Raw genomic sequence first — 24,216 nt, 5'->3', positions numbered from 1 at the left:
ACTGTCTCAGCAGTGCCACCTGCTGGCTCCTTTGAAATATACACTAAAGATATTTTCTACTGATATTTATGGATTTAAAAGTAAACATTGTGTCTGTTTTAACTTTGGTGCATGTCTCTGTACCTCTTTATAGCTAAGAAATACAGAACTGAAGTCAACATGACCGTAAATTTTATTTTTAAATATTTTTGCACTTCTTGTCAACAGACAAGTGGCCAAAATAGAAACAACCAGACCAACAAACAATCAATTCATACGAGTGCACACTTCACATTCAAACAATGATTCCATCAGGAAACCTGAAACTTTTATCAGCAACAGACCACACAAAGAAACAGCTTGTGTACAGCAGGAGAGACTAAACACACCGCGTTCTGCTTTTCTAGCAAATACAAGTGTTTAAAATAAACCCCTCCCAATCAAACCCTCTCCCAGTACATTTTCCTCTCACACTACGCTCCATGAAATCCTTTTTAACAGTTGCCCTCTGACACATGGCTACCTTTAGCCCAGTGAGGTCCATCACACTGACCACACACGTTTTGAGAACAGTCCCAAGTTTGATGAACGCGTGGCTCACGCCAGGGCTCGGGTGCGTGTGCTGGGCGAGGGCCTCACAGCTCCGTGTGCGCGTGCAGGTCGTGGCGCGTGACCAGCTCCGCGTGGTTGGCGTCCAGCCAGGCCTGCAGCAGCGGCAGGTTCTTGTCCGTCCAACGGATGTTCTCCTCCACGTTCTCCAGCGCCTGCTGGATGCAGCGCTGATCGGCGCCCGTCTCGGTGCTCAGGGATCCGAAGAACCCCCGGATCTGACGGAGCACATGGACGGAGGTTACCTTGCACTAATCGTCACCAAGTTCCCTAAGTAAAGTGTCTCTTTTACAACTTTGTACCCACCTCTTGCAACATTTCTCTGGTGGAGTACTGGCTGGTCACACCAATAACCATATGCGCAATAGAGTGGGAACCGAGGTCAAACCTAGGGGTCAAAGGGCAAGGGTCAAGGTTGTCGGAAGTCATGATAAATATGTAATTGATCTGGGTTCTGGCAGAGCTGTGGGGACCTTCACTGACTTTTTGATCAGCGAGTTCCAGTTGGCCCGCAGGAACTCCCAGGCGTGTTTATGGCCTTTAGGGTTCCTGCTGACAGACGTGACCACGTAGGGCAGGTCCTGCGTCTTCATGATGGAACCCTCCAAGCTCTGCTCCATCATCCTAGTGAGAGAGGACGAGACAAAGACGAGACATGAAGAAAATGAGGCAGGTGCATCTTCCTGTGATCTCTCAATTTTGTTCCATATACGTCACAACCAAAATAAAAGAGGAGAATGATGAGGTTAAACCGAATGAAAACGTCTCTCCGTTCCTCAACAGTCTCTTATCTCCTCACCATTTGAGTTTGTGAGCGAGAGGGGAGATCGACAGAGCAGACTTGATTCGGCTTTTTAGCGATGTGTACATTGTCTCCTGGTACTTCTCAAACAGGAAGTCCCACCCCTCCTCGGTACGCGCACCAACCGCAAACACAGCCATGCTGACATCATTAGGAAGACTGTAAACACACAAAATAACACAGTGATACAGCAACAGGACGTCATTAAGAAGAAGAATTATTATTGCTTAACAATGTTTAAGCTGAACAGTGCGCTGATTGACAAGTAAACGACAATTTCTTTCCTCCAAAAGTGCTCAAGACAAGTCAAGCTACCGTTTTCCTTTCAGACCAGGACCAAAAACATCCTAAAGACTCACACCAGAAAATCAACAACAGAAAACAAAAGCCAACGCGAAACGACGGAGAAGTGACCTCTGACCTCATGTTGCCACCGGACTCCTTCCACTTGTTGAAGAGCTCTGTGGCTTTGGCGACGCAGGGGGGGTGACCCCTCACACACCCGAAGAGGAGCAGGTAGCTACGCAACATCCTCTGGGACACCGACCCCGTGTCGTTCCACTCCTGCTGCTCAATCAGCCCCCGGAACAGGTGCACGATGTAACTCTGCACAGGGTCACCGCCAGGTCACAGGTCATACAGTTTTTGTTTTTTTTTTTTTTTTAACGGTGAATGCAAATTGACCCCTTGTATCACTTTCTTTCAATTCGTGTCATTCTTTGGGTCATCGTCCTCAGCATGCATTGCATAATGGCAATGTTGACCGAATTTACATGAACCTGCTTTTTCATATAATTCAAGCCTCTAGAAACAGTAGTGAGCTGGCTGGTAGTTATTTGGCTTTTTTTGTATCTTTACTTTCAAATATAGAGAGAAATGATCATGAGCCGTAATCAATATGCAAATAGGTGTTTCCATAGAATCAGAATGACAAGATCAGATAAATGAACAAATCTCACATGACGGACCTTCATCTGATTCTCCAGGGCATCCATGTCCCTCTTCTCCATCAGTTTGTAGAGAGGTACAAGTTCACCGAGCCCCTGTGTCACGGGCATGATCTCAGTCTCACGGCTCAGGTAGAGCGTCAGGTCCAGGGCTTTATTCAAAGGCAGTTTCCCCACACTGGCCAAAAGAGCAAGAGTTAGCTCAAACATCTAGGGTTTGTCTGGAGCACAAATATGGGATTAGCCTAAGACATCTGGACATAGCTCAAAACATCTAGGGATTATCTGGAGCACAAATAAGATAAAATAAGATTAGATAATCCTTTATTAATCCCGCAACGGGGAAATTTGCAATAAAATATGGGATTAGGCTAAAACACCTAGAGATAGCTCAAAACATCTAGGGTTTGTCTGGATCACAAATATGGGATTAGCCTAAAACATCTGGAGTGAGCTCAAAGTAATCTAGGGTTAGCCCAAAGTCTGGAGATATCCTAAAATGTGATACTTGGGATTATCCTAAACATGTAATATGAAGTTAGCCTAATATGTTATCTGGGGTTATGTTACGTATTAATTAAATACCTGACAAATTCAGATGAGGCTAAAGTCAAGAGGCATTATATTGTCTTTGTATCCACTACCAAATCAAACCCCATGCGTGTGACAGACAGCTAACCTGACCAACTGGAAGGCATTGCTGATGAGACTGGCCCGGTCATTACTGGTAAGGGCTGTGTGATTGCGTTTGAGCAGAGAAATGAGCTTGTCCCAGCCTGAGCCGTTGTAGTGGACGATGTAATATCCACTCATGTCCACGTTGAACTTAATCCAGTCTGCCTCTTCCGACAGATACAGCACATCTGAAACCAATGCACGAGATTATTATATTAACTTGGAAGTCGTTGTTAAACAGTGTGTTATGTTAAAGCAGCTAAAATACATCACAGCAGCAAACTTGAAGGCGATCATAAACTCTGGGTGTATCAACAAGTTTGGTCAGAAGGCAGGAACGTGTGTGCACACCAGTCTTGTTCTTCAGCAGGAAGCGGTTCACAGTCCTGGACCTGCTGGTGACGTATGTTAGCGGAACGTGCCATAGGAACCTGTTTCCAGAAGAGAGCCAATTACAACATAACACACCCAGACTGCACAGTTCCCAAATACCCAACAAATAGCACATAGAAACCAGCTATGCTAAAGACATGGCAAACTGTCTTATTGGATTTTACTGGGAGACATTGTAATAGGATAGTATTGATCTTGAGCTGGAGTTATATAGCTAAGAAGCTAACTAAGCAGTTAGCTAAGAAGCTAACTGCTTCTTCATTAATTTAACCATAAGCGATAAATGCGAGGAATAATGAATAATGAGATCAGAGGACTAGTACTCTGGTACATTTACCCAGAGGTTTGGGAGGGGTTGTCACTCTTCAGATATCGTTCCTGACTTAGGCGAACCTCTCGACCTTTGACCTCAACTGTGATGAGGGGGAATCCCTCCTGCAGCGTCCATGTCTCCATCATGACCTTAACATCCAGGCCATCGTCAGAGTGCTGCCTCTGAGAGCACACACACACACACACACACACACACACTTCATTGTTTCAGAGATCACACTGATGTATATCAGTTACAGATCATATGAATGTCATTTCTAAATGACAGTGTACTGATAACAGTTTATTATGTCTTTGAGCACTTTATGATGTCATAGTTGCATAAACACTTTCAGCATTTCATTGTGCTTGTGTGGTTAAGGGTTGAGTGGAGTTAAAGATGTGGAGCAGGTGACATTCTGCTAAAATCCTCTCTTTAACAGAGATTTCCACTGACACCAGTAAAAGAGTTGACCTAAACCTCATCCAATGTGCTGTGCGTTACAAGCAGTTTTAAAACTTTACCCAAACATCTACTCACAGTAGTCAGACTTTCCCACAGATGTGTGTTGACTGTGTTCTGGTAGCTGTAGCGCTTTAGGTACTGAACAATGCCCATCTTAAAGACCTCAGGAGTGAGGAACTCCCTCAGCATGTGGAGAATACAGGCCCCCTGACATACCACAAACACAACACGGATTCACTAATAATCACATCCACTTAGACCACCACTATCTACAGGGGTGAAACCCTGCTCCAATGGCTGTCTGAACCACCGGGGGGCTCACTGACTGAGGTGAGAATGCTTCTAAAAATTTCAACACAATACAGCGTTCATCTGTTGCCATACCTTGTCATAAGACACATCGTCGAACATTTCCTGAATCTGTGCAGGGTTCTCCACGGGGGTGGACACGGGGTGAGAGGAGTTTAAAGAGTCCACCTCCATCGCCTCAAAGCACTTCCCCAGGAAATAGTCTTCCTGGAGTGCAGAGAGAGACAGGCAGGAGGACAAAAGAGGGTTTCACTCAGACTGCCCAGCCCTCGTACCGCTTGAATTCGGTTTGCAGCTCCAAGCTCATGAAAGCACACCCAAACTAAAGACGTCCTGCTTCTCATTCATTGGTTAACACCCACCCAATGAGATGACTCGGGTATACAAAGAGCAGGGGAAGGTCTTTTAAGGTCTTAAAAATATGCCTCACCACTTGCAGTTCAGGGTTGGTGATGTTTACGGACACAAACTCCATGAACTTGGCAAAGCCTTCATTCAGCCACAGGTCATTCCACCACTGCATTGTCACCAAGTTACCAAACCACTGAGGAGGACAACAATGTGAAAACAAGCACTCAAATGTTGGTTTGGAAAGATTCAAATGATTATTTTGTGTACTCATATTTGACTTTGATTCTATGTGAGCATAAATTTAAAATATAAATCGTAATTTGAACAGCAACAAGCATGTTCCTAATCTTAATCCATAAAAAACCCCAAAAGATAACTATTGACTGAGCATATGGAATGAAACCAATATGAAAAGGAAGCTTTTACAAGCTTTCGAACCTGGTGGGCGAGCTCGTGCGCTATGATCATGGTGATTCCCAGCTTGTCGGAGGCCGAGGACTTGTGGGGGTCGAAGAGCAGGGCAGTCTCGCGGTAGGTGGTCAGACCCCAGTTCTCCATGGCGCCAGACTGGAAGTCAGGGATGGCAGCCAGGTCTGTAGTGGAGAGCATGCACACACTGAGAGGAGCAGCCTGGAGAACTTTGGAGGAGGAGAACTTTGGAGGAGGAGAACTTTGGAGGCCTATGGCATCCATGGTGCTTCTGACTGATCAGGATTCGGCCTTTCTTACCTGCAGACTGTGTCTGACAGTCATGTCAAAGTAACCGTGGTTCCATTAACACGAGAAAGAGAGGGTAATACATGGCAGGAGTGCCAACCCGGGGGAGCGTCGGCTGGTTCACAGAGACTAGGTACAGTGCAGCGAGGACACAAAGGAAGAGTGATGTGACCTCGTAAGAGAGTGTGATGATGTTGACCTTGTTTGGGTAGAGGGTAGGGGATGTCAAAGTAATCGTCATAGAAGTCCAGCAGCTTCACTGCAGCATCCAGTGCAAACTCAGCCTGGTTGATCTTCTCAGGTACAGTGTACACGGAGATCTGGCCAGTCCCATCGACAAAAGAACAATCATTTAAAAAAAATGATGATATATGGATTAATTAAGGTTTCAAATGAGACTCATGACCACGTAATTTACCTTTACAATCCAAATAAAAAATTATTCTGTTAATGGTGAAAATGCTGCAAAAAATAGGATTAGGCTTTGGATGACACAAAATAATTCTAATCTTAAATAAAAAAAATAATTAAGCAAAAAAAGGAACCAATGATGATTCCCCACTGGTGGTTTAGTGGTGTGTTAGACACAGATGTAGATCTAGACATGGTTCTGCCTACACCCAGACTACCGAGAGCAGACGTTGAGGCGATTCCCACCTGGACACCATGCCGAGTCTTCATGCTGATGGACAGGAAGTCGCACACGATGAAGGCCACCAGATACGTGCTCATCTTCACAGTCACGTCAAACTGGTCCTCAAACAGACCATCAGGGAGCTCCAACGTCCTCAGCTGGCAGAAGACAAATTAAACATCTTACGGACGTCTGACTTGTGATTCATTGTTGAGAAGTATCCAGCACTGCATTAATTTTTATTTATTTATTTATTTATTTATTTTATTTTAAGCACTTTTTTTAATGCACTGCATTAGTAACATCTCCAACCAATATTCCCTATTCACATTTCCATCTTCAAAGGCAGCAGATTTGGCTTTTACTATGAAGGCCTTCAAGAGGTCTTCATGCTACCAAGGGTCGATTGACACCCCTAATATTTTGGATAGATTAATTTAGTCTGATTTTACACCACAGAAATATATTTTGTGTGTGTGTATATATGTGTATATATATATATATATATATATATATATATATATATATATATATATATATATATGTTTTGTCCTCATCATCCTAAACCTTGTATAAACACTTCTTTAGTCCTCATCTTCCTAACATTACAGAAACATCTGTTTACAACTGAGCACATGAACTCATGCAACTACATAGCAGGTCATACCAGAGCAGCCAAGTGTTACATTTATTTTGGTCTCCACAACGTACGTATGAAAACTGCTGTGGTTGCTCACATGGCTGAGTCGAAACGAACAGACACTTTAACATCAAAGTCCAGTAGCCGTACCAGTACCAACAGTCTTGAACCACTTCATATATGCGTGAGAAGGGCATCACCTTGGGCATGTTGGAGATGGCGATGTGTCTGCCCTCCCGGCGAATGTGAATGGAGAAGTTGGCTTTGAAGGCGGGCTCGTCGAAACACGGAAAGGCAGCGCGGGCACTGGTGGGCTCGAACTGAGTGGAGGCCACGACCCTACGAGCAGACGTGTGGAATTAGGAAACCGCGGCAGACACGTTTAGAACAAGCTCTCGATTCCTAGGGGTGCTTTGCGGTATTGTACCCAAACGTTATGGCCACTCACCTCTCTTCCCCCTCAGCAGTACGGTATGTACTTTTATAAAACCCGTGGAAGCTCTCCGAGAGGTTGGCCGCGAAGTCCAGCGAGATGACGTACACGCCCCCCCTCTTCAGTCCTTTATGGTCAGTCACAAGAGCGACCTGCTGGTAGGGGGGGTACTCCAGCACCCTCAGGGTCTGACTCTGGGCCGGGTGGGGTCCCAGGACCGCTGCCCTGGAGATGTTGAGATCTTTGCTGTGAAGTATGAGCGCGCGTGTGTCTTGGCGAACCTCCACTCGGATCTTCACACTTCCAGTGAAGTCCAGGCTGGTGAGGTTGGGGTGGAGGACGAGGTCGTAGCGCAGGGGGGAGGCTGTCTGAGGAAGCCTCATCTTGTTCCACGGGAACGGCTGTCCGTTGGTCGCTAATGGGAACGGAGGGTCATCCCCTACGCTGACGTTTGTTACCGCGGCCCAGGACAGCGGTACACACAGACCCACAAGGAGAGTGAAGATGACCATGACCTACCAGTAGTCTGTCAGGACCTGCTGAGACCAGGAAGAGAGGGATGAAAATGAAAATATTGTTCTCTTCTCCAGTACATACTTGTCCTCCATACTTATATTTACAGACTTTAATACCAAAAACGTGCATGCATTGTGTTTGTGACCAGTGACTTCCTGAATCATCAACGAACACTTGATAAAATATTTACTTTCATATTTAAGCAACATGGACGCCCTGGCTGAACAATGAGTCTGCATCTTTTTTTAATTGAGAAGGAGGTCCAGCGAACTTGTCTCACGAACCACCACCATTTAAATTACATTAAATATGAATCATTTGATTACAGCGACAATTAAAGTCCATATGGCACTAATGGCGAGCGCGTGAACCGAGCACGCGACCCAGCTGGTCTCCTCATTACCTTTTTGCGTTACAAATACTGCTGCACGATTACAGCACCTGGTAGTGCAATTCAACATTACAAAAATAGTATTCTTTACGTTAGTCTTCAAAACACAAATACTTCTCACCGTGTTTCGGCTCTGTGCTGTCGTGTACACACTGAATCCAGGATAATGAAAGTGAAAATACAACGGTTTGCATGACGGGAAAACAGGCGGCAAACGTAAAGGCACAAAACAATTACAATATAGAGTTAAAAATAAATCACTACATACGAAAATATTAGAGACATTAATGCGATATGTGAAAATATATAGAGGGGGACATGCGAAAGCAAACACAACCCCCTCTTTCAAAGTAAAAGTCATGTACTCAGAACAGTCCTCAAAGGATTCGATTGGCACATACTTTATCTAAATATCTAAAATAGACGAAATAGAAATTTAGACTACATCTTATGCAAACTGAAATGATGTACTTAGATCATGTTCATTGATGTTCATAAAAACCCCTGCACGAGTGTGTTATGTAGTGTATGTGTTAGGAACTTGAATGTCACTTTTGATAATGAGCTCAGCTTTAAATCACACATCATGACTACATGTAGGACAGCTGATTTTCACCTGAGAAACATCGCTAAAGTCCGAGATGTGCTCTCTCCTGCTGACAGTGAAGAACTTGTCCATGCATTTATCACATCAAGGTGAGATTAACGCTCTTTTATATGCTCTCCATTTACCACCTACAGTGAGTTCAGAGCGCTGCTGACCCGCAGGAGAAAGAGAAATCATATTACACCTGCACTCCACTCACTGCACTGGTTACCTGTTTTAGGATAGATTTTAAGGTTCTGGTGATGGTTTTTAAATGTCTTCATGGCCTTGCTCCTCTTTACCTCAGTGAAATGATGGTTATGTTCCTGTCAGGTCTCTCAGGTCTTCAAACAGTAATCTACTGGTGATTCCTAAAAGCCGATTAAAGATTGGTGAGGGTGCTTTTAGCCACTATGGCCCAAAACTCTGGAACTCTCTTCCTGAAGAGCTCAGAGGCATTTCATCCCTGCACAGCTTCAAGAAGAGTCTCAAAACTTTCCTCTTTAGATCTGCTTTTAGTTAGGGAACTTCGATGGTTTATTATTTTATGATTCTATCACATTGTTTTATTTAATTACATTTTATGTTTGTTTTTTTTTTTCAAATTATTTGCATAGTTATGGCATTTTATTATTACCTTATTTGTTTTCTTCTATTTATTCTGTAAAGCACTTTGAGATGCATATATATGATAGGTGCTATACAAATAAAGATTATTATTATTATTATTGTAAATGTTGCACCAAAATTTGTGATTGACGAATTGTACGGCCGTAGTGGGTAAGACAGACAGAAAGGTCAGTAAGATAGATGTCGAAAATGAGCACAGATTTTGATACAAGCACAAACACTTCACTGGGTTTTGTAGCTTACGTGTGCACTTTTCAGGGCAGAAACGTTTTATCCGCATAAAACCAGCAAATTTCAACCCATCCTTGTGAATCGTCTTTAATATCTCGCATTAGATTCAATAGCTTTACTGCAAACTTTAACGATTTGTTTCGCAGAGTCACCAGAAACATTGTGAAGCTGGCAGGTCTCTGTACAATAGCTGAGGTGCGGGTAGACGATGGTGTCCTCAACTCCCAGGCGGGGCTGCCAGGTGAACTGGAGGAAGTCCAGAAGCAGCTGGACCACAGGCTGGAGCTGATCCAGGAGCAGCTGATCCAGGACCAGCCTCTCCGTGGCCTGCAGCCTTGTTTGTGTGGAGTCTTGTTTTCTTACCTGGTCAACAGTGAGGCTCACTGTAGAGGTGATGGTTGTGGGGGGTTAGTGGGGGGTGAGTGGAGGGGGCCAGCGGCAGCTAAGCCAGGATTGGGGAGAACTGGGGGGGGTTGCACAACCGTTTCCCAAATAGTCTGTGTGGTCTTTGGAGCTCATTCATCAACAGGTCACCGTGGTCACCGTGGTGTGCTAAATGTGTGACACGAGTTCTCTCACAAGTGTAGAGATTGTATTAAAAAAAGAGGGATTTGAAAGTCCTATCTTCTGCAAGACCTTGTCCATAAAATTGCTTTATGTGATTGGGTAGTTTATCTAGCTGTTTTTAAAAGCAGTAATGTTCAAGGACATATCTGCTGTTAGAATAGGAAGATGGGCCTTCACTATCAAAGTGCTGTGAATTGGGACTGAATTTGGGACTGTTATATACTTTTATATTATTATTGTTTTGGAATTTAATCCCTGCATCACAAAACTACACGTCTAAATAAATTCTCAGAGCTTTTTTGTAGACCCCAGTCTCTGTGGATTTCCAGATTAAATGTAAAAGGAAGATTTGTTTTGTCTTTTTATTGTCACAGTGAAATTACATGTTCTCATGATAGCTGACAGAATTTTGTTAACTGTCAAAAATGTATTAGCAGACAGAATCATCTTACGTGACAACTGTGTTAGCGAACAGAGTTGCCTACGTCAAGTCTTATTGAATCCAAGAATTTTATACGGGCTAATAAATTTAAATTATAGAATCACAATTACTGTGATGTGGTTACTGTGAAGTCTTTCGGTGTTGTTGATCCCATGATAAATCTCAACATCTTGTTCATGCTGTTTTGGCTGAACAAACAAGTGTATGTCAATGTATGATAAGACACCTGAAAAGATTGTATTAGTAAAATATATTTTTCTCCTGTTGTTTTTCAGGGGACAACAGTTATGGCCAGAAAAAAAAACCAAAAAAAAAAAAAAAAAAACACACCTTTCAGTAGAAATAACCTATGCAATAAATAGACAATGTAAAATGTACAAGTACATCTCTCAGCATTAGGTTACATTTTTTATCTTACTTACCTGGTGAGGACTTTTACTTTCTGAACCTGGATTATACAACTCTGTAAATTACAATATTTTTACATAAGTAAACAAAAATTGGTCATTAATCTAAATACAATAACTTTTATGTAGCACACCACTAAACAAAGGACACATATCTTTGTTTTGACAGTTAATATATTTCTCATTTAAAATGATACAAAACCCAAGTTCACATTGAGATACTCAACAGCATGATGCGTTGCTCATGAAGTATGCTGGAAGCGCTTGTGTGAAATGTTCACACAAACGTGCACCTCTGCCATAAAATGCTGGAAGGGGAGACGATTTATGTCGTTATTGTGCATAAGCTCTACCGTTTGCCTGAAAAGTGGATGATGTGTGTTTACAGTCTGTCAAACTTTTTTAAAGGGTATGAAGTCCAATTCCAAAGTCCAAATCTTTAATAAGTAAACTTTATGGTCAGACGGGATTCCTCTTATTGGAGATGGCCTTACTAGGATCATTGGTGGTTCTACCTTCTGTCCTGTCTCACTCACTCAGTCCACCTCTTGATCTTGACCACCAGCCCCTTGTGGGTCCGTTGACTTCACGTTCTTCCAAAGTAGCCATCCCATTTAGGAGTTTGCCGTTCTGGAATCAGGGCTACTGTTAATAAGAATCAACATCCGTGCTTGTGTTTGATGTGGTGATCCCCTCAGAGGAACCTGTGAGGAACCTGCAGGATGCTGAAGAAGGTGCTCCTGTTCGCATTCGCCGGCTTTGCCGCCCTCGCTGTGGGGATTCTGATTGGACACTTTGGCATTGGGAAGGGCAGCTCGGCGCCCAGCTGGATGAGCGAACTGTCACGAGATGTGGACGAGACGTTCATCCAGGAGTTCATCGCTGAGGTGGACAACATGAAGATCCAGGAGAACCTGAGGTGAGCTGTGAATCCATTAAAGTTTGTTTCGGAGAGGTGTATGTGATCAGACCACCAATGGGTTTGAAAGGTGAAAGCTGGTGACCTGCAGCAGAAGAGAGGTGCAGTGTATGATGTCATGAGCGACCTGCAGCAGAAGAGAGGTTCAGTGTATGATGTCATGAGCGACCTGCTGTCGTTTTAATTTACATCCTTAACTGAGGTTTATATGCAACAGCACTGCTCAGGATGCAAGAGGGACATCTCAGCAAAGAGACGTTCAGAAGGAATCTGGCCATGACTTCACACCGGCTGATTTGACAAATTACTTCTACACGTTGTCTTGAGTCAACATGACATCATATAATGTCACAATGTGTCATGAGTCAGGTGGTCTGGAAGGGGACGTGTAAGAATGGTGGGTCCGTCTCTGTCCACAGGGAGCTGACGCGTGTCCCCCACATGGCCACCACAGCGGGGGACGAAGCCACAGTCCAGTACATGCTGAAGAGATGGCGCGACAAGGACACTGGCCTGGACGCCGCGTGGAGGGAGGACTACAGGATCTACCTGTCCTTCCCTGACAAGGACACGCCCAACACCGTCTCTGTGGGTGAGGCCACTGGTGCTTCGTCCCAAGTCATGCAATGTTTCTTCTGAGAGTGAAAAGTGTTTGAATCCCTAAATACCACCGTCACGCTTGTAACTGGCAGTTTATCAAGTCCGCTCACATTGCCTCAGCGTTATTTTGTATTTTTCCCAGTGTTTTGGTTAATCTGTTTAAAGTGCAGTTTGACAGACCTAGAAGATGATGTTTTATACTTCACTGGATTGAAAATGAAATGTTGAAGTACAGAATGTTGTTTCCAGATAAAATGAGTGAACAATGACCAAGAAAGCAGCAAAAGCCCAGCTGCTTAAATACCTTTAATCTCAACTGGGTGAATGGTCTATGCATAAAAATGTCATTCTGCACTCTAATCTCATAATTACGGGTTCAATCCCAGTACGGGATGTTGGCACGCAAAACCAAAACAACAACTACATCGTGCTGTGGGCTTTAGGAAAGAACTGGGTCAGAACTGGGGGGAACCAAACCACAAACCTGGCCGGACCTCAGTACTGGGCGCTGGAGCGACGGTGTAGATAGACTGACCCCCCCCCCCCCCCCCCCCCCAAGTGCCTCCCCAGATTCACACGGGTGTTAATGAAGAATAAGGACTGCAGGCTGACTGTTGTGAATCTGCTGCAGTGAACACATCAGGCAGTGTGCTGTACGCTGCCCAGGACAAGGAGAAGGCGTACCTGCTCAAGCAGGACGATCCTGAAGTGGTCCAGCCGTATGCAGCCTACGGGCCTGCAGGACACGTTGAGGTGCCTGCCACACACACACTCACTCGCTCAACTCACACACACCCACCCACACACACACACACTCAACTCACACATTCACTCGCACACACCCACCCACACACACACTCGCTTGCTCGCACACACACAAATACACCTACTCACACACACACTCATTTGCTCGCGCACACTCACTCGCGCGCACACACACACACTCGCTCGCTCGCTCACACACACACACACACACACACACACACACACACACACACACACACACACACACACAGTGTACTACGGCTTTCCCCTCTTCTTAGCTGCCCGATTCAGTTTTTTTCTGGTTGTTTAATTTAATCTTTATTTATTTATCTAGTAATTTTTTTGTCTTCATTTCTCCTCGTCTCTCCTCTACATCGTTTTGTTTGTGCTGTTTTTTGCTGAGTTCTCTTTATTTCTTATCGTCTCTCTCCTTTCTTCGTTGATCTCATCTTTACTGAATTGCCATTGTGAACCATTGTTTGACACCTTTGTTTGTCAGACACCTACCACCGTCTCACACACACACACACACACACACACACACACACACACACACACACACACACACACACACACACACACACTCACAAACCTGCGCCAGTGTTATTCAGGAGATAGCAGCCTAATAAAGTCCTTTTAATGGACACCTCCGCTCTATGGAGGGACAGTGTCGTTTATGTGCCGACCTTTGAGGCTTTCATAACCGCACCATCATTCCCACCATCACACGGCAGTAAAGCGGCACTAACCTGTAGGTGGTTCGTACTACACCGCGCTGTTATGGAGACGGGCATGAGTGATGTTCGCCTCGCCAAGAGTGTGATTATCACGGATGACAATAAAAACCTGATCACTCTGAAGAACTGGTTATCTACACTACAGATCACACATTATCCAGTTCAGTGTTCAGTGACCTTCAAATCCATCAGCCAGCCCATCCATTTATGTTGCGTGTCTACTCTAATTCTGTGTTCAGGGGAAGCTGGTGTATGCAAACCAGGGGAAAGTGAGCGATTACGAGACTTTAAACGCAACGTTGAGCCTGAACGGCACGATCGCCATCGTCAGATACGGAGGTGCAGGACGAGCTGACAAAGTAAGACGAGCACCAGGGGACAACCTGGGGACAACCAGGGGACAAAACACTGAGAAAAGAGGCTCCGGCCCTTACGGACAGGCGTCCATGAGAGACTCCTGTCACTAAGTGCCTCCTTTTGAGCTCTTACTAAATAACAGTACTCAAAGGCAGCTATTTGAGCAGCTGTAGTTTGAGAAATATAGACTAATATGTATTTTTTGTAATAAATACGTATTCATGAAAACAAGACAAAGAAGCACAAATGTTTAGTTATGAAGCGAATCTGTATTCGCTCGTCATAACATGCAGGAACACAGCCTGTGATCTATGAAAAGGCATCTCAGCTAAATTATATGATTTACAAGCACACAAATGTAAAGTCTCACCATAAACTCATCACTGCAAAATCATTGTAATTATCCTAAACGCTTTAATTATCCTGAATGGTAGCAGCAATGTTTTTCAGGTAGCACTAGAATATTCCTTTATCTAACAACTAAGTCTTTTATCTTGATAATTCATGGTCATCAAGGCCCGTCTGGTGCTATGGCCAGTTTCCATAGATGTTTTTTCACGGTCTTTCTTCGTCCCACGCCTGCCCGTGTCGTTACCAGGCGATCAATGCCGCACCATTCGGGGTCGTCGGAGTCCTCGTCTATACAGACCCCTACGACATCAACGATGGCCTGATGTCGGACGAGAACGAGACGTATCCCCACTCCTGGTACCTCCCTCCCTCCGGCGTGGAGAGAGGAAGTTACAAGAACGATTTTGGCGACCCTCTGACCCCTTACCTCGCCGCCAAAAGTAACCGTTCGGCTCTTTTTTTATTTGTGTGCATTGCAAAGTCCATAAACGTCACCAACTGCTTTTCCCCCGTTCTCAGATGGCACGTACAGAATCCCCGTGGAGGACCTCACCGATGTTCCACCCATTCCAATCCAGCCAATAGGGTTTGAAGATGCCCGTGCATTGATATGGTGAGTTAAAGGTTCTCGTGTCCACTCAGGTTTTACTCATTCCTCCATATAGCTGCACATTTGAATGAGGCGTTGGTCGTTCTGATCCATCAAGCACAAAGGACGGTCACCGCATTTGTTAACCTTCCAGTCTGATTCATTACTAGCGATCTGTAACTCTTGCACGTTTAATGGTTCCCGGAAACAACTCAATTTACAAGCCTAATGAAAAAACTTTTACGTCTTGGTGAGCGTATAGCAACCTTGGGGGACTTTTATTTTATCATATCTCTGTGGCCCCATATCCGCTGATAACATCTACATTTACGGGTGTAATAAACTGTGACAGCGAGCTGGGAGGGTCTGCAGCTCCTGCCGGGTGGCAGGGGTCCTTTCCCTGCACGTACAACTTCGGTGGACCAGGATTCGCCGGTGGATCTCACTTTAGAGACAGGTATGAGGAACAGGTCCGCTACACTCACCTGAGCACCAGGCCCGGTCCACAGCAATTTGCTGTCCAAGCGTGTAAACAACATGGCTGTTCTGACTCTGCTCACCAGCGACGTGAAGCTGGATGTGTACAACCGCGGCGAGCTGCGAGACTCCGCCAACGTGATGGGGGTGATCCGGGGCAGCGTGGAGCCAGGTACGCACAGCCTCTTTCCCTCCGCTTGGGCGGAGAGTCTGCCTGTCCCATTCTGACCCGTCCCCTGGCTCGTGTGCAGACCGGTACGTGATCTACGGGAACCACAGAGACAGCTGGGTGCATGGAGCCATCGACCCCAGCAGCGGCACGGCCGTCATGCTGGAGATCACCAGGGTCCTGGGTCAAAAGGTGAAGGCAGGTGAGCTGTGGAAACCACACACACACCACTCAGTCAACAACTACCAGCACGGCTGAGTCAGCTGTACAGGGACGATGTGTAAACCGCTCCCTATCGTCTTGGGTGATCAGTATAACCGTGCATATGTTCCTTAGGAACAAAGCCATGATGGTGGCGGTAGCATTTCACTCTACCAAGTGAGCTACAGAAAGACAGACGTTTAAGTAATGCATTCTTCTAGGTGTGGGTTGATGGGACAGATAGCAAAGACATGTAGCTACGAATGGCAGGGTTCATTCTGCGTACTAGAGATCATCTTTCTCTCTGCAAAGGTCAATGGAGGCCCCGGCGCACCTTAATATTTGGGAGCTGGGGGGCTGAGGAGTTCGGGCTGATTGGATCTACCGAATATGCCGAGGTGAGAGGCGGTGGGTTACCGTGGTGGGTTACCGTGGCGCCCACCGACGCTCAGACTTACGATGCTAAAGCTGCACTGTTGTTGTTGACACTGGCAGGAATACGCGAGCAAACTCAGCCAGCGTACGGTGGCCTACATGAACGTGGACATCTCCGTGTTCGGTAAACTCTCCCACTACTATGCACTTCCTTTCTGTAGGCTGGTGGTTAAAGGCTCGTCTGTGGAAACGGCTAGATCCCTGCTTTGAATCCGCGACATCCAGGACGGTTACTAGCATTCATTCTCCCACATCTAATAATGTGTTTGAGCTGGGCCAGTAAACTATGAGGGATTTCACGGCTGTCCATTAGCTTATGTTTATACTCTTTACCTGTGACAGAAAAGCATGATGGATCATGTGGATTTTTGATGCCGCACTGACACACAAACTAGCCAGTGTGCCACCATCAGCTAGGCAACATAAAACAGCAAGAAAAGAATGTACTGGCTGGTGCTCTAAGACAGCGGACCCCAACGGACCGGTTACATCAGACAATATTTTCACGGACCGGCCTTTAAAATGTGGGGAGTAAATACGACGAAATAAAATGATATGACTGGCATAAAACTAGCTAGCTTTGGGGGCTCAACTGGGGTAACATATCATGTGACCTGGACGAGCGTCTTGACCTGAATAAACCTGTCAAGAGGCACAGACGCACCAACAGATGTAATTGGGAGAGAATCCCAAAATGTTTTATATTTTTCAAAATAAAACATCACTCAGTCTCTGATTGTCGATAAAATAAATAGGTACATATTTTTTTTCTGTGCGGCTCTGTACCAAATGACCCACAGACCGGAACCAGTCCGCGGCCCGGTGGTTGGTGACCGCTGCTCTAAGACACAGATTACCTCACACATGATTCATTAAATAAGACACAGATTACCTCACACATGATTCATTAAATAAGAAACAGATTACCTCACACACGATTAATTAAATAACAGATTACCTCACACACGATTAATTAAATAAGAAACAGATTACCTCACACACGATTCATTAAATAAGAAACAGATTACCTCACACATTATTCATTAAATACGAAAGATTACCTCACACGTGTAATTACCTCACGCGTGCAATGTAAAGTCATGAGACTAACCATGTTCTCCCGGTCTCCTGAAGCTAACGCTACTCTGAGAGCGTCTGGGTCCCCAACAGTACAGAATGTCATCTTTACAGCGTCCAAGCAGGTGAGAGCCTGGCCACAGATGTCTCACGAACCACGGTAGAAACGTGCTCACCATGTCATTGTAATTTCACCGGCTTTCACAGTAACCTGTCCTCATGTTCCTGATCGAACTGAACAGTGTGATCTGACACATTCTCAGGTGAACATTCCCGGTTCAGACTCCGTATCAGTGTATGATAACTGGATTCGTTATTCCAACAGGACAAGTACTGCTTATGGAAACATCCCAAAGTCTGTTAGGCTCTATTACCCTCTACACTCCCCATTACATTACAGTCACACTTTATACTTTTAAAGTAATGAATGTCATTTGCATAGAACTACATCATGTTGCATTCTGATTGCTGGAGTTGTTTACTGGTTTTCCCTCAGTGTGGGATACATGACAGGAGCAGGAAGTGACTACGCTTCCTTTGTCCACTACCTGGGAATAACCTCTCTGGATTTATCTTACACCTACGATCGGGTAGGAGGCCTCCGTCCCGTTTAACTGGATGTCACTGTGGTGTTGGTTTAGCCAAAAGCCTTGTTCAAAATGCTTTAAAAGACAGAACTAAATCTGTTCCCCATAGAATAAATGACTTTTACCTGGTCTCCTACAATAGTTTTCAGCCTGATGTACCACATCTGCAAACATGGTCTTTTGGAACCTCTGAACGTTTTTATTGCAGTGTGACGGATGTAAGCCAACTTGGGTGGAGGTTAATACTCCAAGACCAGGGGAAGGCATCACTTCTCTAATTGGGTTTTTATTCAGCACCCATATGCAGGATTATCATGCGTTTTCCGTTTGTTTCAGAGCAAAACCAGAGCCCGCATCTACCCAGCGTACCACACAGCGTACGACACGTTTGACTACGCATCCAGATACATCGACCCAGGTCTGCTCCTCCAGCCTCATCCACCCATCCTCTTAAAGTCATTAAAGCAGTTCTCTAGTGTTTAGCTCCTCCCGATCGCCACGCGTCTCTCTGCTTGAAGGATTCACGAGTCACCAGACGGTAGCAAGGACGGCGGGGAACGTGCTGTTGCGTCTGGCTGACAGCCTCCTCCTGCCTTTCAACTGCAGCGACTACGCCGAGACTCTCGAGCAGTACCTCGCCGCTGCCGTGGACGCGTTTGAAGCTCAGCTGCAGGCCAACGGCGTCTCCATGGGTACGTCATCCCACGGTCTGATCGTCATCGCTGTGGGCTCAATCGCTTCATACAATTACCGTCTACGTGATTAAGAAAACATCGCACTGTACGAACGCTATCTCCATGGGTACAAAAGCACAATCAGCATCTCCACGGGTACAAAAGCACAACACATAATGGCCGTCTCCATGGGTACATGATCAAACCATGAGCTTCCCTAACGTAGCGCCTTTGCATATTCAAAGGACGTAAAGTCACCAGATCTTCACAAACTATATTATATTAGCATTGTTGGGACATAGCAGCATTGGTACTGTTAACTGTCGATAACCAGCAGTCTGGTTGCACTCCAGAACCCTTAAAAGAGGCAGTAAAGTCGTTTCGGATGGCGGCTACAAGCCTGGACCAGGACATCCGCGCTTCAGACCTGGCGAACGAGACGTATGTTCACGTAACAGATCAGAGCCTGGTGGGCTGGTTTTCCCTGTGCTCGTACGATCCAGGAACGAGCTCGTGTGTGTGTGTTTGTGTGTGTGTGTGTGTGTGTGGCAGGCCCCTCAGGTCCCGCATGATTAACGACCAGCTGATGCTGCTGGACCGGGCCTTCCTGGACCCTCTGGCATTCCCCAACAAATACGGATACAGGTAACGTTCGAAGAGCTGTGGAACAAAACTGTTGAGCACACGTCACTCATCGATGGGTCGAATTCCTTGGCCATTCATTTAAGGTCATTTAGCTATGAAGAGTTTTGCTCTCATTCTGAGCCAAGTAGTCACAGTCCCTTCAGTGTAGATGGTGGGCCTCAGGTAGGAGCTAGCATCAGCACGACCTCTTGCAGCAATGGCACATCCAACCCCGGCATCAGTACATCCACCAGCAAAACAGACCATCTCCCAGGTGCTTGTAGGTGCTTGCATGTAATCATCTTGGGTAGAAGCATCCAAAAAGATGGACAATACAGACTGAGAATGTGGACATGAATTTAAACCACCATTGATTTAAATGTACATAGCTCACGTGCCAGTGATGAGCATGTGGCTCCGGCAGGCTAATCTATAGCAGCATAACTAAAGGGAGGGGTTCAGAGGTGACCACAGGCATGAGGGCTCACTGAGACATTGCTTTCCAGTCAAGTCATTGTCACAACTAGAGTGATGCCATGACACAGCTGGATGACAGCATCAACATCTCAGATCACCAGAAATCTCAACGTGTGGGGGCCCCCAAGCCCCTACACCTTCACATGGGGAATATTAACTGAAGGCTTTATTAGATAGGTGAGGCTTATGTCTAGATTTAAAGATTGGAACTGTGTCAATCTCGTATCGGCTATTCCATAATTGAGGGGCTTTAAAGGAGAAAACTCTGCCTCGGGCTGTAGTCTTACTAATTCTTGGAACCAAGAGAAATCCAGCATTTCAGGAGTTGAACATACTGGGGTGGGTGAAACTCTAAACTGTGCTGTGGCCTCCAGGCCAGGAGCTGGAAAGACTTTCAAGTTGTAGCGATGAATTCAGTGAAACAGTGACTTTGCAGACACTGGGCTTGTTTCCTCCAGGCACGTGATCTGGGCGTCCGGGTCGTCGGGGGTGCCGACGTTTCCAGGCGTGGCCGACGCCGTGGAGAAGGAGGACTGGGCCCAGGCGCACAAGCACCTGTCCATCGTCACGCAGGCCATCTCTGGGGCGGCACGAACACTCGCTGAAACGCACCGCTGAACTGCATCCTGTGAAGGTCCTGTGAGGGTCCAGTGAGGGTCCTGTGAAGGTCCTGTGCTATGTGGAAGCTTGTTCCTCCAGGAGAAATACACTGTGCTGTATATTTACAGCACACTGCCTGTAAACTGCACTATTGTAGTGTCATCTCCCCTCAATACCAGGATGAATAAAATGTCTCCATCATGAGGACATCATCCCTCCTTCCTCCAACCATTATAGGGCCATATTAGAAGAAAATCGTTCCGACTGCAAAATTGTAGAAAACAGGGCTATAGATTTGGAGTCTCAGTCATTTTTAAGATAAAGTTTTTATAATAACAATAACAACCGCAATAATAATAAACTCTCTACAGACACTAAAGTCTTTCCAAGCATGATTTATTGAAAACACACCAAAGTGATACTCTACAAATCCATATTTTCCATTGGATTCTAACAAGTGCAACGTGCCCCTCCAGGTATTAGTAAAATTAACGTAATCCATTCCGTCACTGTGGCATCGTTCTCCTGTACTACGAAAGTAGGAACACCTTCCTGCTAAACGTACTCAAACCCTTTAATGGTGTCTATTCTTTTAAAATATATAATACAATGTAATACAAGGCAAAACCCACCACCTGTCTAGACTACACTGAAGACATGGAGTAAGTGAAGAGGGGAGGGAGGGAGGGAGAGAGAGAGAGAGAGAAAGAGAAAGAGAGAGAGTGAGTGAGAGAGATGAGGACAGGTTTTGAGAACCAGGAGTGGGGGAAGCGGAACGACAGATCAATATAAAACACAGTTATTCCTCCATCTAACACAGAAGGGTTAAGGCACATATGAGAGTTACAAACACATTTGCTACCAAGTTTACATTTACTGTGTTTTCTGACACTCTGAATTAGTGACATCTACAAAGGCAGGTCTTTCTTGATTCCATTTTGCACCCCACCCACACCCCCCCCCCCCCCATCCCCAATTTAATCTTTTAAAAATGTTTCTATAAATATACAATCTTACACTAATTCACACTCGTGGATCCAACTTCATAATACACTGTACAATACCAAAATGCTTTGGTTGTGTCCTGCAAAAACGCAGTTAATAACAGACACACATGACATTATCCACGAACACACAAATACCTTCTCGATGTCGGGAAACAATAGATTTTGTTTTTAAAATGAAAGTTAATACACAAAGCTACCGTTATTTTTGTTATTAGTAAGCTCTATTGTTACACTGCCAAAGAGAAAGAAAGAGACAGAGAATGTGACATTAGTCTCACACAGTGCTGCACACGCCTCCCAAAACATTTCTGGTTTCCAGAATATTCTAATATTTTCCCCAAGCCGTGAGGCGTGAGCAGACGTGGTCCGAGACAGCTTTCCATCATGTTCAACCACTCTACAGAGGACGACTTCTGAGAAAACTGGAAAGTCGTGAAGTTCAGGAAAACGGCCAACGTTCCATTTCTGGCTTTCTGTACATCTTCACCAGGCGACCTCGCTCCTTAATTCCATATCCGCTCTTCAGAATGGAGAGCACTCGCACCAGTTCACAGCACAGACTCCTAGTGCTTTGCTCAGTGTCTGTGGCCCTGTGCCCCGCCCCTTGTCCCGCCCATTGCCTATTACACAGCTGTAAGTACTGCAGTCAGAAGTCATCATCTCATGAACCGGCCTCAACATGTTCAAAGTGTCTTCTGACGGTTCTAAAAGAACAATGAACTTTTTTTGTGTTTTTTTTTCCAAACTTTTTGAAAATATAGACTATAAATAGGTGAACAGCGTTACTCTACAGCCTTTTAATACACAGTTAAATTAAGATGAGATTAACTCATTTTTACAAATAAGCGATGCTTTGTCCACTGCATGCCATCCGGAACACTGACTTGTTATGGATGATACATACCAATCAATGTGGAAAGACCATTAAAAGATATATATATATATATATGTGTGTGTGTGTGTGTGTGTTTATGTTTTATGACCCTAATATACATTTAGAAAACCAACAAAAATATAAAAGGGTCAAATGTGTGTCCATCTGACACCAAAAGCGAGCAACAGCCTCCCCTGCTCCAAAAAGCCCCTTCCTTTACATCTTCTGCACAGAAACCTACTGACTTCTGGAACCTTCCGTCTACTGACACCTACTGACCTTTCCCTCCATTCTCCCTTTGATGTAAACAGACATTCCAAACTCCAACGGCGACCATCTCAAACCAATCATAAGCACAGCCTCATGTTCGTTTCAGAAGCATGTGGGATTGTTTGCCTCAGCCCGGTTCAAAGACAGCTGGTACCGAACCTCCATGCTCAGCGCTGGCTACAGGAGCACTGTTTTGATTTTACGATAGCGCCCTCCCTCAAAGTAAAGTGGAAAAACAGCATTACACAAATGAAATTACGCTACCGTCGGCCAGAGAATGTTCGGATACTGTCGGCGACGTTAGCATGTTGTGGCAAACCGCTTCTGTAAATCACAAAAATGTCTCCTGAAGGAGCCGCTGGCAGGTGGAGGCAGGAATCGGAGAAAATGGCACAAGGACACTGCCCCGCCTCCTCTGAGGATTCACCAATCACAAACGTCCCTTTTCCTTTCATTAACACATACACCCACCCACCACCACAGACCTTCAGATCAAAAACGGAACAAAACCAAAACACTAACGAAACAGGACAGAATTTAAACAAACAAGGACATCTGGCCATCGTGACGTTTTGTCCAAACAGTTTTCCCTCGTATTCTTATCGCTCCATTTATTTTCAGTACAGATCCAAGTCCGCGACATCACCTTCTCTTTGCTTGCGACTCATCCATCCATCCATCCATCCATCCATCCATCCATCCATCCACCCGACCACGTCTCCACCCATCCCTCCGCCCGCAGTGATGAAGCTGAACTGTCGGGCGGAGTGCTTGCTGCCGTACCGGGTTCCTGCTCAGTGGGAATGTGAGACACAGGTCCTTTAGCTGCCGCCATCACCGAAAACGCCTCCCGCATTCCCGTTTCCTCTTCGCCTGGCGGAGAAAGGCGAGGCTGGCTGCCTGCCCGTCGAAAGTATGTGGGTTATTTTCTCTCTCTCTCTGTCTCGTAAAAAGGTCCGCTGATGGTTCCTCGTCGCTGGGCGAGTCCTTGAGAAATGGCAGTGGTGACGCGTCTTGTGGGATCCGTGTCCGGGCCGAGGTGAGGAGCCGGGGCCGGCTAGGCCTGTGGGAAGGAGACACAACACGTCAGAGGAAGGTCCCGTACGAAAACAACGTTCTGCATGACGGGCCAACGACGACGTGTTACGTATCCCGTACGGGAATATGTTACGATGGCTTCACCGATCGGGGCGCACCCAAGCGCAGCACTGCAGTGCGATGACGCTAGTGAGGATGGGAAGATCATGTGAGCGTCACACACACACACATTCACACTCATTCCCACACACACACACACACACACACACACACACACACACACACACACACACACACAGACAAATGCAAGAATGTATTAATGAAGCACTGATTTCCAGACCAGAGTTTCTG

The 24,216-nt window shown here is 45.5% G+C and overlaps 3 protein-coding genes across 4 annotated transcripts in view; 1 reads left to right on the top strand and 2 right to left on the bottom strand.

The window, feature by feature from the left end:
- Positions 1 to 154: 154 nt before the first annotated feature.
- erap1b (endoplasmic reticulum aminopeptidase 1b) lies at positions 155 to 8,513 on the bottom strand. Of its 2 annotated transcripts, none has more exons than XM_076998985.1 (18): positions 8,296 to 8,513; positions 7,283 to 7,806; positions 7,035 to 7,173; positions 6,218 to 6,352; positions 5,760 to 5,880; positions 5,282 to 5,436; positions 4,923 to 5,036; positions 4,568 to 4,699; positions 4,259 to 4,390; positions 3,743 to 3,900; positions 3,364 to 3,443; positions 3,017 to 3,200; positions 2,359 to 2,515; positions 1,812 to 1,996; positions 1,388 to 1,549; positions 1,072 to 1,212; positions 895 to 976; positions 155 to 806 (listed from the first exon to the last, which is right to left on the bottom strand). In XM_076998985.1, exons 2-18 carry the CDS (start codon positions 7,777 to 7,779, stop codon positions 615 to 617), a joined length of 2,766 nt encoding a protein of 921 aa, XP_076855100.1. In that variant the 5' UTR covers positions 7,780 to 7,806; positions 8,296 to 8,513; the 3' UTR covers positions 155 to 614. The 2 variants fall into 2 exon arrangements, with proteins under 2 accessions (XP_076855100.1, XP_076855099.1); XM_076998984.1 differs by having other exon boundaries at positions 7,283 to 7,803.
- A 3,055-nt stretch (positions 8,514 to 11,568) lies between these two features.
- naaladl1 (N-acetylated alpha-linked acidic dipeptidase like 1) lies at positions 11,569 to 20,984 on the top strand. The gene is made up of 19 exons (XM_076998987.1): positions 11,569 to 11,956; positions 12,376 to 12,548; positions 13,188 to 13,309; positions 14,298 to 14,417; positions 15,014 to 15,206; positions 15,286 to 15,379; positions 15,708 to 15,812; positions 15,919 to 16,004; positions 16,084 to 16,203; positions 16,515 to 16,600; positions 16,698 to 16,761; positions 17,772 to 17,839; positions 17,978 to 18,069; positions 18,211 to 18,304; positions 18,638 to 18,719; positions 18,820 to 18,993; positions 19,329 to 19,416; positions 19,528 to 19,620; positions 20,535 to 20,984. The coding sequence occupies exons 1-19, from the start codon at positions 11,760 to 11,762 to the stop codon at positions 20,692 to 20,694; spliced, it is 2,211 nt and encodes a 736-aa protein (XP_076855102.1). The 5' UTR covers positions 11,569 to 11,759; the 3' UTR covers positions 20,695 to 20,984.
- Positions 20,985 to 21,055: 71 nt separating this feature from the next.
- LOC143509594 (splicing regulator ARVCF-like) overlaps positions 21,056 to 24,216 on the bottom strand; it is a 36,748-nt gene continuing 33,587 nt past the window's right edge. The window contains exon 11 of the mRNA XM_076998452.1: positions 21,056 to 23,890. The gene's annotated coding sequence lies outside the window, so the exon portion shown is untranslated. The remainder of the gene's footprint in view (positions 23,891 to 24,216) is intronic.

Source organism: Brachyhypopomus gauderio, chromosome 3 (genome assembly GCF_052324685.1).
Source record: "Brachyhypopomus gauderio isolate BG-103 chromosome 3, BGAUD_0.2, whole genome shotgun sequence".
NCBI classification, from domain to species: Eukaryota; Metazoa; Chordata; class Actinopteri; order Gymnotiformes; family Hypopomidae; genus Brachyhypopomus; species Brachyhypopomus gauderio.
The sequence above is the reverse complement of the archived record's forward strand: the minus strand, read 5'-3'. Positions and strand labels throughout refer to the sequence as shown.